General features: G+C 40.6%; 1 protein-coding gene across 6 annotated transcripts in view; it reads left to right on the forward strand.

Moving 5' to 3' along the window:
• DST (dystonin) overlaps positions 1 to 13,113 on the forward strand; it is a 496,183-nt gene that overhangs the window by 366,278 nt on the left and 116,792 nt on the right. For all 6 annotated transcript variants that reach the window (XM_060308075.1, XM_060308076.1, XM_030841045.2 and 3 more), the window contains 3 exons: positions 107 to 655; positions 2,690 to 2,866; positions 7,674 to 7,797. In XM_060308075.1, coding sequence (XP_060164058.1) covers positions 107 to 655; positions 2,690 to 2,866; positions 7,674 to 7,797 — 850 coding nt within the window. The remainder of the gene's footprint in view (positions 1 to 106; positions 656 to 2,689; positions 2,867 to 7,673; positions 7,798 to 13,113) is intronic.

Raw genomic sequence — 13,113 nt, forward strand, 5'->3', positions numbered from 1 at the left:
AAAAGGGAAACAGCGGGCACCCTAGACAGGTTGATGGGAAGCAGGCCTGCGGGTCCTGGGTCTGTGGGTCCTGCATCCACATGATGCCTGATCTGCTCTCCCGCAGGCCCAGCATGCGGAGCTCGCGGCCCAGCACCAGGCTGTCCTTGTGGCCACCCAGGCGGCCCAGGCCTTGCTGGAGAAGCAGGGCCACCACCTCTGCCCGGAAGAAAAGGAGAAGCTGCAGAGGAACGTCAAGGAGCTGAAGGCGCATTATGAAAGCGCGCTGGCCGAATCGGAGAAGAGGATGCGGCTGACCCACTCCCTGCAGGAGGAGCTGGAGAAGTTCGACGCTGACTACGGCGAGTTTGAGCAGTGGCTGCAGCAGTCAGAACAAGAGCTGGAGAACCTGGAAGCAGGTGCCGACGACCTCAGTGGTCTGACGGCCAAACTGAAGAGGCAGAAGAGCTTCTCGGAAGATGTCATTTCGCACAAAGGAGACTTGAGGTACATCACGATCTCTGGGAACAGAGTGTTGGAAGCAGCCAAGTCTTGCAGCAGGAGAGAGGGAGGCGGCCGGGCTGAGCAGGGCCACCTGGATACCTCTGCCACCCACAGGGAAGTCCAGGGCAGGCTAGACCGTGCCACTGACCGCTTCAGGTCCCTCTACATGAAGGTAATTTCATTTTTTTTAAATTGAAGTACAGTCCATTTACAATGTTGTGTTAATTTCTGCTATACAGCAGAGTGTTTCAGTTATACATATATATTCTTTTTCATATTCTTTTCATTAAGGTTTATCTCAGGATATTGACTATAGTTCCCTGTGCTATACAGTAGGACCTTGTTGTTTATCCATCCTTATATAATAGTTTGCATCTGCTCATCCCAGACTCTGAATCCTTCTCTACCCACCCCACTCCACCTTGGCAACCACAGGTCTGTTCTCTATGTCTGTGAGTCTGTTTCTATTTCCTAGCTAACTTCATTCGTGTCATATTTTAGATTCCATATATGAGTGATATCATATGGTATTTGTCTTTCTCTTTCTGACTTACTTTACTTACTGTGATAATCTCTAGGTCCATCCATGTTGCTGCAAATGATATTACTTTGTTCATTATTATGCCAAAGCAATATTCCATTGTATATATGTACCACATCTTCTTTATCCATTCATCTGTCGGTGGACATTTAGTTTGCTTCCAAGTCTTGGCTATTGTAAACAGTTCTGCTATGAACACAGGGGTGCACGTATCTTTTTGAATTATAGTTTTCTCAGGGTATATACCCAGTGGTGGGATTGCTGGGTCATATGGTAGCTCTATTTTTAGGTTTTTAAGGACCCTCCATGCTGTTCTCCATAGCGGCTATATCAATTTGCATTCCCACCAACAGTGCAGGAGGGTTCCCTTTTCTCCACACCCTCTCCAGCATTTATTGCTTGTAGACTTTTTGATGATGGCCATTCTGACCGGTGTGAGGTGATACCTCATTGTAGCTTTGATTTGCATTTCTCTGATAATTAGCGATGTTGAGCATCTTTTCATGTGCCTCTTGGCCATCTGTGTGTCTTTGGAGAAATGTCTATATTTCTCCTTCCCATTTTTTGATTAGGTTGTTTGGTTTTTTGTTGTTGAGTTGTATGAGCTGTTTGTATATTTTGGAAATTAAGCCCTTGCCGGTTGCATCGTTTGCAAATTCCGTAGGTTGTCTTTTCATTTTATTTATAGTTTCCTTTTCTGTGCAATAAGGTAGTTTCATTTTAAGGCATGAGGAATCTGTGCGTGTAGTTTTCGTTCTGTCCTCTTTAGTTTTGGAATTAGAAGCAAGAAATCTGAAAACTGAAGCAGGGAAAATTAAAGTATTTTCATCCTACTTCCCTCAGTCTTATTCATCTACTTTACTTCTGAAAAATATGTTTAAAGATTAGGAACGTAAAGTTATTTATTAAGTTCATTTGGAGTGATTTCCAGGCAGCCCTAGCTGTAAAACTCTGTAATACCTGTTTTGCCCAGCAGGTGGCGAGTATATTTTGAGTCTAAACAGAGTGGTTTGCTGTTTGCAGCCTCTGAAGCTTGAGAACTGAAGCCTCCTCTCAGATAATTCCCTTCACAAGGAATTCGCTTTACACATATATTTGGTCTGTGTATTATTTTAATACTTAATAGCTAACAGACTGTTTCAATTTTATTATTCTCGTGGACCAGTAAGAGAGTTTTGTTTTAAAAAAAGCAAAACTGAGAAAACATGTCCCTGTTTAGAATATAAGCTGACCAGGCTGCACAAATGTCTTGAAAAGCATCGTTGGCTGTTGGCCTTGGCTTCCTTCTGGTCTAGATTATTTGCCCTCCTTGTGTCTTGTGCAGCATATAGAAGTGATTTATGAAGCACCTTGAAAACCTTTCCATCTGATGCATACTATACACGTGGTGTGTAAACTCCGTGGAGACGAGCCCCCTCTGATGATTGACACCTAAACCCTTCATTCTGGATTAAGATCCAGCCCTCATGCAGATGTTTTTGAATTGGTTAGTTTTTGACTTGTTAGAGGAAGCGTCTTCCTATAAAGGAGAAAATCTTCACCCTACAGTTTTTGCTCACTTTGGTTGAAATCTGGTGTTTTACAGGTGGCGTAACCCATAGGTCCTGAAGATTATATATAAAAGTAGTGGATTTTAATCCCACCCTTCTCTCTTTCGATTTTCAGTGCAATGTCCTTGGGAATAACCTCAAAGATCTGGTGGATAAATACCAACACTATGAAGATGCTTCATGTGGGCTTCTCTCTGGGCTCCAGGCTTGCGAGGCCACGGCGAGCAGACACTTATCTGAACCTGTTGCCGTGGACCCTAAAAATCTGCAGAGGCAGCTAGAAGAGATGAAGGTAAAGAAAAGAGGGAAAAGAGAGACCCAGCCCCAAGGTAGTCCCGTGGAATGCCCTCCGCTCTCCTCCACTTTTGTGATCGTTCCCCCAAGGGCAGGGGAGGAAGGGATGGGAAGATGTGTGTCTCCCTCTGGGAGGAGTTACAGCTTGACGTCTGTTCGTTTCTCTTTCTTCTACTGTGGTTTAGCTGGTCTGACATTGCTGTCATGGTTCGTATTCCCAACCTCCTCATCCCCAGACAAAGACCAGTCCTGCCTGGGCCACTTGTGATCTTTACAAATACGAAATTATTTTTCGTATTTTATATTGGAGTGTAGCCGATTAACAATGTTGTGATAGTTTCAGGTGCACAGCAAAGCAACTCAGCCATACATATACATATACATGTACCCATTCTCCCCCAGACTCCCCTCCCATCCTTGTTCATTGTCTTCTCCTGCATTACCCCCAAGCTCCACAGGGCAGATGCTTGGTCTGTTTTGTTCACTGCTGTATCCCTGGGCCCTCGTAGGTCCTTGATGAACATTTGTTCATGAATGGACCGCGGGACGGAGAGGGTGTCACTGTCACACTCCGTGTGGGTTCCTGTTGGGTTACCCCCGATTCACAGAAGTACACACTTCAGTTATCACCTTGCCCACTTCTCAGAGAGGCCACCTGCCCTTTTGAACATTCAAACTTGATGGGGGAATTGTGTAAATATCTCAGCCCCACCCACAGTGGCAGAGAGAGTCTAGCCATTTCTTACATTCCAAGCATGTTTTAAAATCCTCATGTGAGGGGAGAGAAGTTTTGAAAAATTTTATTCTTCTTCCATGTGACCAATAATTTTGAGTTTGAAAGTTTCATGTGTTAAATCTTTTCTGTACTTCCTTTTAGCAGGTGGGTAGCAATAGCTCATTTCCGCCTAGATAGAAAGCAAACACTGTAATGCCAGTGAAACTACTGTCTTTCAGAATTTGGTTGCATCTGTTAGTTACAGAGTCAGAAATCATTATTGTGCATTAACAAGGGAAGCAGATACCCTACTGACTTAGCTTAATGTTAGGTATTGCCTGAGACCAGTGTCTTCTGGCTGGAAGAAAGCTGTCTTACCCTGGGGTGAACTGTGGCAGGTTAAGGCCAAGCAGAGAGAAGTGGGAGGAAGTGTGGGGTGAAAGGAGGAAGGAGGGGCTGGGGCCGAAAGGATGGAGAACTCTGTGTTTTCCTGGGCTGGAGTTTACCCAGCGCTACACAGGCACCAGGGCCATGTCCTGGGCCAGGTCAGCCCTGACGTTGATGCAGCTTCTGCACTTCAGGGGTACATTTTCAGTCTGGAGGCTTTTTTTTTTTTTTTCGTTTGTTTTTTTCTCTCTCTTTCCGACAAGCCCAAGAACAGATCTGTCTTAATGAAGCTTTTGGTCCCCACGGGATGACGGATCCAAGGGCAATATATGTTGGCAGAGGAGATGTTGTGACATAAAGGCCATTATTTTAATAGGAAATGCCAGGAGCGGCATAATTATTAAGATTGCTTGTCTTACATTTAATTATGAAGTTAGGTATTTTTAGCATCGGAAACTATGAAATAGACATAGCACATTTTAAGTTAGGTCTGTATTAACAAACTGATTTACATCCTGTGTAAAAGTAGTTTTAATGTAACTAAAGCAAAAAAAACAAACAAAAATGAAATGAATGCTATGGCTTTTTAATGAAATGGAAACATGGATTAATTCTAGAACTGGAATACTACCTTGGTATGTACTGAGGAAAAAGACTCCTCTAGTCCTCAGGCAGCCAAAGAAATAGAAAAAGAGTGCAACGTCTCAAAGGAGAATTAATTCCAATTAAGCCGCAGCATAATTTTAGAATTAAATGCGTGATTAAAGTTGTTCCTGGCATATGGATGTGTTTTCCGCAAAGATGATCTCAGCAGGTAGAGAGGATACATTTTTATGAGGATTAAGGAGTCTCCATTTCTTTCATTTTATTACCCACATCTTACAATCATTTTTCTTTTAACAGTAATACAAACACATAAGACTACTACCAAACAATCAGTCTTTTCTACATTTACAATACTCACTTCTACTTATATTCTGTTGTATGATAAATGTAATTTGGGACACTCAGTGGGTACATTTGAAATATTTTTGGCCAATAACACATTGCTACTAGCATGATTTTTAAAGTGGCTGTTGGCTGTGTTGTGAGCAGTCTGATACCCCTGGGCTAGAATGATGCTCTTCATAATCAGTGGACAAAACTAGATTTTAGCTTCATACAAAGCACAGAAAGGCAGGATCCTGGGACCCTTCTAGAGGTCTGGGTTTGGAGCCAGGCATGGGGCCAGGGAACATTGACAACATCAACCTTCCAGGCTTGCTCTGATCTCTGGGAGGGTGATGAATGTCGGGAAACTTTTATGAGCTGGACGAGTGCCCACGGCTTTGTAAACTTCACCCTTTTCTGGTCCAGGCTGGAGACCAAGGTCATCATCTTGCAGTGTTCCCTGTCACAGATGCTTCTTTCACGTTTTGATTTCATTGAAATCCATTAAAAACAATATATGGCACCCATTTGAATACTTTAATTTGCAGTTTTGTCCCGAAGTAGTGTTATAAACCACTACCACAGCTAAATTAAAACCTGATAACGTTAGGAACTAAAAACTACTGACTCTCTTGAACATAATTATGAACAGAAAAGGCATAGGATGTTTTGAAGAGAAGAGGTGAAGAAGAGATGCTTTTCTTGTAATCCATTTCTAAGTTTTAGGATGGTAGGTAGGGCCATCTTTGGTACTGGATGTTTTGTAAAACCATGATCACTTTTATATAAATTTATTCATTCAAAGACATTTATGTTCTAGGCCCACTGTTAGGGTTTTAACCCCTTTGTGTCTTCAAAACCCATCTCTGTCCTTGGGGAACCCACATTCTAAAAAATAATTTTTGGAGGTGCCTTTAAATTTATTTCATTTCCTGTATAACTGTGTGATGCAAATTAGCTGTACGTGTGGCTTAGACTTCAGTCCGTTTATAGGTAAAGTTCCTATTTTGAGGAATTTCTTACACTTAACTGCAACTAAACTTGTGGGAGAATTTCCCAAACTGATCACTCTGATGCAGATTCTTTGGCCTCTGAGAACAATTGTAGGATCTGGTATTCAGATCACAGATCCCATGCTGATCATAGATTGTTGGGCCTTTGGACATATGCACAGCTGCCTGTATATTATCACAGTTTCTTGGATATGAGAATTAATTGAGGAGAATTTTGCCATTGGCTTTAGACATTTGCTTTTTTGTTGTTGTTGTTGAAGGCTGAAATGGAGGGGGATCTTTTAAAACCTTACACTTGATATCTTCATTTATTTACTTATTCATTCAGTTGTTTATTCCAGAAACTTTCGTTAATGCCATGTGCCCAGCACTGGGCTAGGCAGTGATAATAGAAAGCTGAATACTATCAATTTCTAGTTCTCAAGGAGGTTCCAGTTTGATAGAAGAGACAAATCAGTGCAGTGTTATTCACAGGGCATGTGTGGGAACTTCTGGGGGCAGTGCTCCAACTCGGGGTGAGGAGAGACAGGGAAGAAGGCCTCCCAGCTGAATGTTACAGGTAAGAGCCAAGCTCAGGGTCGCCTCCCAAGGTCTGTGTGTAGAGATGCTAGGGCCTTGGGTCCAGCAAGAGCAAATCGCTGAGGGATAGCTGTGTCGTGGGATGCTTCTGGAACAGGAGGGGGAGAAAGATGAGATTGAAGATAGAATTAAGAAATAGATTCCCTTGGACAATTGATGGCAGGCTCCAGTATCCCCTTTATTCTGAAGCAAGAGGAAACTATGAACGATTTTAAGAGGGGAGTGGTGCAGTCAGGTATGTGTCTTCCATAATACATATCAGGGGCTGTATGAGGGGAGAGACTGGAGGCAGGGGCACAGTTAGGAGGCTTTTTCCAGTTCAGTGAGAGATTGTCCTGTAGTGATTCAGAAATACAGAACCAGAGCCATATTTGAAAAAAAATATTAAGCAGGTGAAATTGTCAGGGCTTGCTGGTTGGTTTGCAGGTGGGAAGGAAGGAAGAGGCTCAGGTACCACCTGGGTGATGATGCAGCCCCAGGAGGACGCCCAAATCCACACCTTCCCCAGGACCTGCCCCAGGGCCACCCCATAGAGGAGGCCCCTCCTCCCTTCCCAGGTCCTCCCCCCCTCAACCTTTTTCTTATTCATCTTTGGCACTTACCACTTCCTGCCTTAGACTAGAAGATCCCCATGGGTAAGCTTTGTGTCTGTTTGATTTTTGTATTTTCACAAAACGTAGCAAGCTTTTTTGGAATTTGTTAGATGTTAAGTAACTTTTGTTGCATTAACGGAAATAAATATGACTCAGCATTGGGTCAGGATGTGTAAGTCCTTAATTATCTCCTTCCCTGGAGTCAGAAATGGTCTCAAAGGGGTTCTGCTGCTTGTGTGTTTTTTACTTGTCTTTGTTTTCTGGTGGTTGTGGGGGTATTGTATAGAGTCTGGGAGTGGGATTGAGGGGAACTCAGGCTGAGGGTGGAGGGTTTCAGGATCAGGAATCAGGCCGGTTATCATGAGCATATGCTGAGGGTTTATTCCAGGACTGAACTTGAATGTTCCCAACTGGCTGATGGTTTTGCTAATGTCACTTTATAACTGGCCTTATTCTAAGAATTCTGGGGTAAGCTTCTACTGATGACAAGTCTGCTCTGTCCAGTTTATCTTACTGTGAATCTTTTTTTCGTATTGGAAATCTGTTATTTAGTCCTACTGAATATAATTGAGGCATTCAATCCTCCAGGCTCTACAGGGACAGATATCAAGTCAGCAGGTGGCTGTAGAGAAACTGAAAAAAACCGCTGAAGTGTTGTTAGACGCCAGGGGATCTTTACTTCCCGCCAAGAACGACATCCAGAAAACACTGGGTGAGTGACATTTCCTCATGTCTGGTCTTACATGTCCGTTCTAAATGCAGGTCTCATAGTAGATACGGAGATATCGCTCGCTAGCATATTCTGCATCACTATGTCCTTCCACTGTGAAGTGGCCCTTCTCGGTCAGGGCAGAGGCACGCCCTCCTTGGCAGGTGTATTAGGATCTTGGGAGTGGGGACTGGGCTGTGTGGTTTGCATGCCTAAATTTTAATTTTTTATTTAGAAAATGTAGCAAAAACTCTTTAAAAATTTTAAATTTAATATTAGAGTATAGCTGATTTACAGTGTTGTGTTTAGTTTCACGTGTACAGCAAAGTGATACAGTTACACATATACATATATCCATTCTTTTTCAGATTCTTTTCCTATATAGATTATTACAGAATATTGAGTAGAGTTCCCTGTGCTGTACAGCAGGTTCTTGTTGATTTTATCTATTTTATATATAGTAGTGTGTAATTTGTTAATCCCAAACTCCTAACTTATCCCTCCCTGCTACGTTTCTCCTTTGGTAACCATAAGTTTGTTTTCGAAGTCTGTGAGTCTGTTTCTATTTTGTAAATCAGTTCATTTGTATCATTTTTCTTTTAGATTCTACATATAAGTGATTGCACATGATATTTGTCTTTCTCTGCCTGACTTACTAAACTCAGTATGATAACCTCTAGGTCCATCCATGTTGCTGCAGATGGCATTAGTTCATTCTTTTTTATGGCTGAGTATTATTGCATTGTATATATATATGTACCATATCTTCTTTATCCATTCATGGACATTTAGGTTGCTTCCATGTCTTGGCTATTGTAAACAGTGCTGCATGTATCTTTTCGAATTATGGTTTTCTCTGGATATATGCCCAGGTGTGGGATTGCTGGATCATATGATAGTTCTATTTTTAGTTTTTTGAGGAACTTCCATACTGTTTTCCATAGTGGTTGTACCAATTTACATTCCCACCAACAGTGTAGAAGGGTTCCCTGTTCTCCACACCCTCTCCAGCATTTATTGTTCGTGGACTTTTTGATGATGGCCATTCTGAGCGGTGTGTGGTGAATACTTCGTTGTAGTTTTGATGTCCATTTCTCTTAACAATTAGTGATGTTGAGCATGTTTTCATGTGCTTTTGGTTAATGTCTTCTTTGGAGAAGTGTCTATTTAGATCTTCTGCCCAGTTTTTGATTGGGTTGTTTGTTTTTTTGATACTGAGCTGCATGTGCTGTTTGTATATTTTGGAGATTAATCCCTTGTTGGTTGCTTCATTTGCAAATATTTTCTCCCATTCTGTGGGTTGTCTTTTCATTTTGTTTATGGTATCCTTTGCTGTGCAAAACCTTTTAAGTTTAATTAGGTCCCATTTATTTATTTTTGTTTTTATTTTTATTACTCTAGGAGATGGATCCAAAAAGATATTGCTACTATTTATGTCAAAGACATAAATCGTTCATTGTTGCAGACATTCAGAAGACTATGTTTTCTTCTAAGTGTTTTATAATACCCAGCCTTACATTTAGGGTTTTTTTATTTCATATTAGAGTATAGTTGACTTACAAAAAACTCTTTATGTATGCAACAGTCACAGAAAGTAGAACCTAACAAGATTCTGTTGGTTGATGGGATTCGGCCGAGCTAGACTCTCAACCTAAGGCCAGAACAGACTCAACAGACTCTTGCAGGGATCTTCTTGTCAAAAGCAGGAGCCAAGGGGTTAGGAGGTTGAGATGTTCCTGCTTCTCCTTTCCGTGGGGTCTTTGAGTGGCCTCACAGGGTTCTTCCGTGATCCTAGAAACCCTGTCGAGTTACAGCGATGCTTTTGCGTCCTCTCATGTTAGGTGGTGCCTTTCTTGAGGAAAGAGCTATTGTATATTACCTTTGTATCGACTCACAGTATTTAGTTTAAACTAAACGCACAGTGGATTATCAATTAACATTGTTTATTGTCTTATTATATTTTTTGTTTGGACTTTGCTACTTTTCCTATATTTAATGTGTGGTTTCAGGTTATTAAATATTTCTCAGTGTGAAATAAAAACTTTAACATAGCAAATGATTAACATACCTTTCACCCCAAGAGAGCTGGCATTAAAATCTGAGTTGAAATTGTAGGTAAAGAGAAGGATGAAGCTTTGCTCTTCTAAAACCACTCTGTAGAAGTCAAACCTTTTTCTTTCTTACATTCAGAATCTTTTTTTTAAAATTTATTTTCAGATGATTTGTTTCCAGCAGTGTATGATATGCTCCTTCTAACCTACAGGAAAAATATTTCATCTTATTTTGCCCAACGGGATTTCGTATTCAAAGAGGCAAAAACCCTCGAGGTGAAATATCAGTAATATGACATAAAGTCCTGCACTGTTTCAAGAAAATGTAAAAAACAACCAAAAAAATTTATACATTTTCTGTTACAGTATTTCATTATGGATTTAAACACTGATATAGTGCAATTTTTTATCAATATTTTTTAAAATAAATTTATTTTTATTTATTTTTGGCTGCATTGTGTCTTTGTTGCTGCTTATGGGCTTTCTCTAGTTGTGGCGAGCAGGGGCTACTCTTTGTTGCGGTACGCAGACTTCTCATTGCGGTGGCTTCTCTTGTTGCGGAGCACTGGCTCTAGGCACGTGGGCTTCAGAAGTTGTGGCAACGGGCTTCAGTAGTTGTGTCTTGTGGGCTCTGGAGCACAGGCTCAGTAGTTGTGGCTCATGGGCTTAGTTGCTCTGCAGCATGTGGGATCTTCCCGGACCAGGACTCGAACCCACGTCCCTTGCATTGGCAGGCGGATTCTTAACCCCTGAGCCACCAGGGAAGTCCGTATCAATATTTTTTAATTAAAGTATAGTTGATTTACAATGTTGTGTTAATTACTGCTGTACAGCAAAGTGATTCAGTTGTACATATATATATATATATATATACACATTCTTTTTTTAATATTCTTTTCCATTATGGTTTATCACAGGTTATTGAATATAGCTCCCTGTGCTATACAGTAGGACCTTGTTGTTTATCCATTCTATATATAAGAGTTTACATCTGCTAACCCCAACTTCCCACTGCATCCCTCCCCCAGCCCCCTCCGCCTTGGCAACTTTCAGTCTGTTCTCTAGAGACATTCAGAATATTTTGATCGTGCACCTTGTCACGTAATTTTCAGCATGTGTATATAGATGCTCAGAGATGCACATGTATTTATTAATTACATACATCTATTGCTATCTTAGCACATTATGTACGTTATAAGACCCCAAAATATAAAATGTTAAAGTAGATGATAAAACCGCGAATGATCCTGTATCCCAGAGCACTGTCTTCACCTCCCACCTTGGCAACCACTGCTCTTGGGACAGGGGCTTGGGGGAGAAAAGACGCTTTTATATGTAATTCTGGTATTTGAAGAGGCATTTTGACACCTTCCCATTGTTAAGTGTACACAATTTCACTTTCATTTGTTTAAAATCCATGTTACATTATTTTAAGACTACAGCTTCTCTCTGGCATAGTTTTTTAGGAATATGTGAAAGATATTTAAGATATAGAGGAGTTTCTCTAAGATATATTTCACTTCTAAGAAAACCAACCACTTAAAAAAGTAACACTTGGGCTTCCCTGGTGGCGCAGTGGTTGAGAGTCCGCCTGCCGATGCAGGGGACACAGGTTCGTGCCCGGTCCGGGAAGATCCCACATGCTGCGGAGCGACTGGGCCCGTGAGCCATGGCCGCTGGGCCTGCGCGTCCGGAGGCTGTGCTCCGCAACGGGAGAGGCCACAACAGTGAGAGGCCCGCGTACCGCAAAAAAAACAAAACAAAAAAAGTAACATTCTTAAAGTAAATTTTGTTTGTCCCTTTTTCTAAAATATTTTTTAATTACTAAAGTCAAGAATTTACTTCAGTGACAATATTTTATTACTAAGGAGTCCAAAAATAAACTAATACAATGTGTTAATTAAAAAAATTTTTTTATTGAAGTACAGTTGACTTACAATGTTGTGTGTGTTAATTTTATTAAAATAGCTGACTTTGCTTGGGAAATCACTTACCATAGCTAAACAGATACGATGGTGCCCTGTTGAAGCACAGAGCCACCCATTTGAGAAACAGCTCACCTGCCAATCACAGCCTGCAGTTCAGATGATCTGCTCTGTGACTTTCAAATCAGGCTGTACTTGAACCCGCTGCTTGTCTGCCCTCAGCATCTTGGTGCATATTAAATTCTGTCCCCTCCCTGTTACCCTTCTCACGGGCTTCATTGTGTTTTCGTGAAAGGAGCATAATTGTCTCTTTCAATCATCCAAGCTTAACCTCTCAATTCAGTGAAAATTTGTCAAAGTGTTTTCTCATGATATAATATTAGAACAAGCAAAAAGAAATATTGTTTGTTTATATGGATTATGTACCATGAGCCAAACATAAGCATGTAAGAGATTTCATTTTTATAGAGATGTCAATATTTTCTTCCATTGAAACATCTTACAGTGTATCAGAAATAATTAAAATTCTTTTCAGATTCTTGGACAGTAAGTGATAAATTGATGATTAAAAACATTGTTTTCCAGAGAGGTGGAGTCGGCGGAGGGAGAGGTGAATACATTAAAAACTACTGTTCTTTGAACTTCTCATTGGTCTTGCAGCATAGAATGTAGGTTGTTAAAATATAGAGCTTTATATATGAATGAAAACTAGCCAGAAAGGTTTTTTTTTAAAAGCATCTTAAGTCTTTAGAATTGAAAGTAAAGTTAATCTTATCTGAGACAGGTCAGCCTCCTAACACTGTTTATTTTTCCCTTTGCCTGCTATTAAACTTATCAAATACATTCTATCTGTGTTATCTTAGAAGCATCATCTCAACCTTCTATATTTTATGTGAATTTTCATTGTGTGTTGTCTATTTTTTCAGTACATTTGCATCTGCTAACTTCTGTGCGTTTGAGTACTTTACTTAGGATGTGAAGGATGAGAAAAACTTAAATCTTTGTGTGCGTGTGTTGTGTGTGTGTGTGTACGTGACAGAGAGAGCATGCGTGAGCAAGAAAGATTGAAATAATTTTTATGTGTAAAGGTTAATTCTTAATTAATCTTTATAAGAGTATATTGTTTCTTGAGATTAGCTCTGTAAGACTGTCACCTTTTTTTTTTTTTCCATGTAGTTATCAAGTGTGGCTAATTTGAAAAGTCAGGTTGAGAACCAATATTTACTCCAAAGATTGGCTGTTTGGATCACATTCATTTCTCTGGACAATTCAAATGTTTATGCATCCAAAAATCTTTTTTTCAAATGAAGATTATACACACACACACACAATTATATTTACAC

The sequence above is a fragment of the Globicephala melas genome, chromosome 11 (assembly GCF_963455315.2).
Source record: "Globicephala melas chromosome 11, mGloMel1.2, whole genome shotgun sequence".
Classification (NCBI taxonomy): Eukaryota; Metazoa; Chordata; class Mammalia; order Artiodactyla; family Delphinidae; genus Globicephala; species Globicephala melas.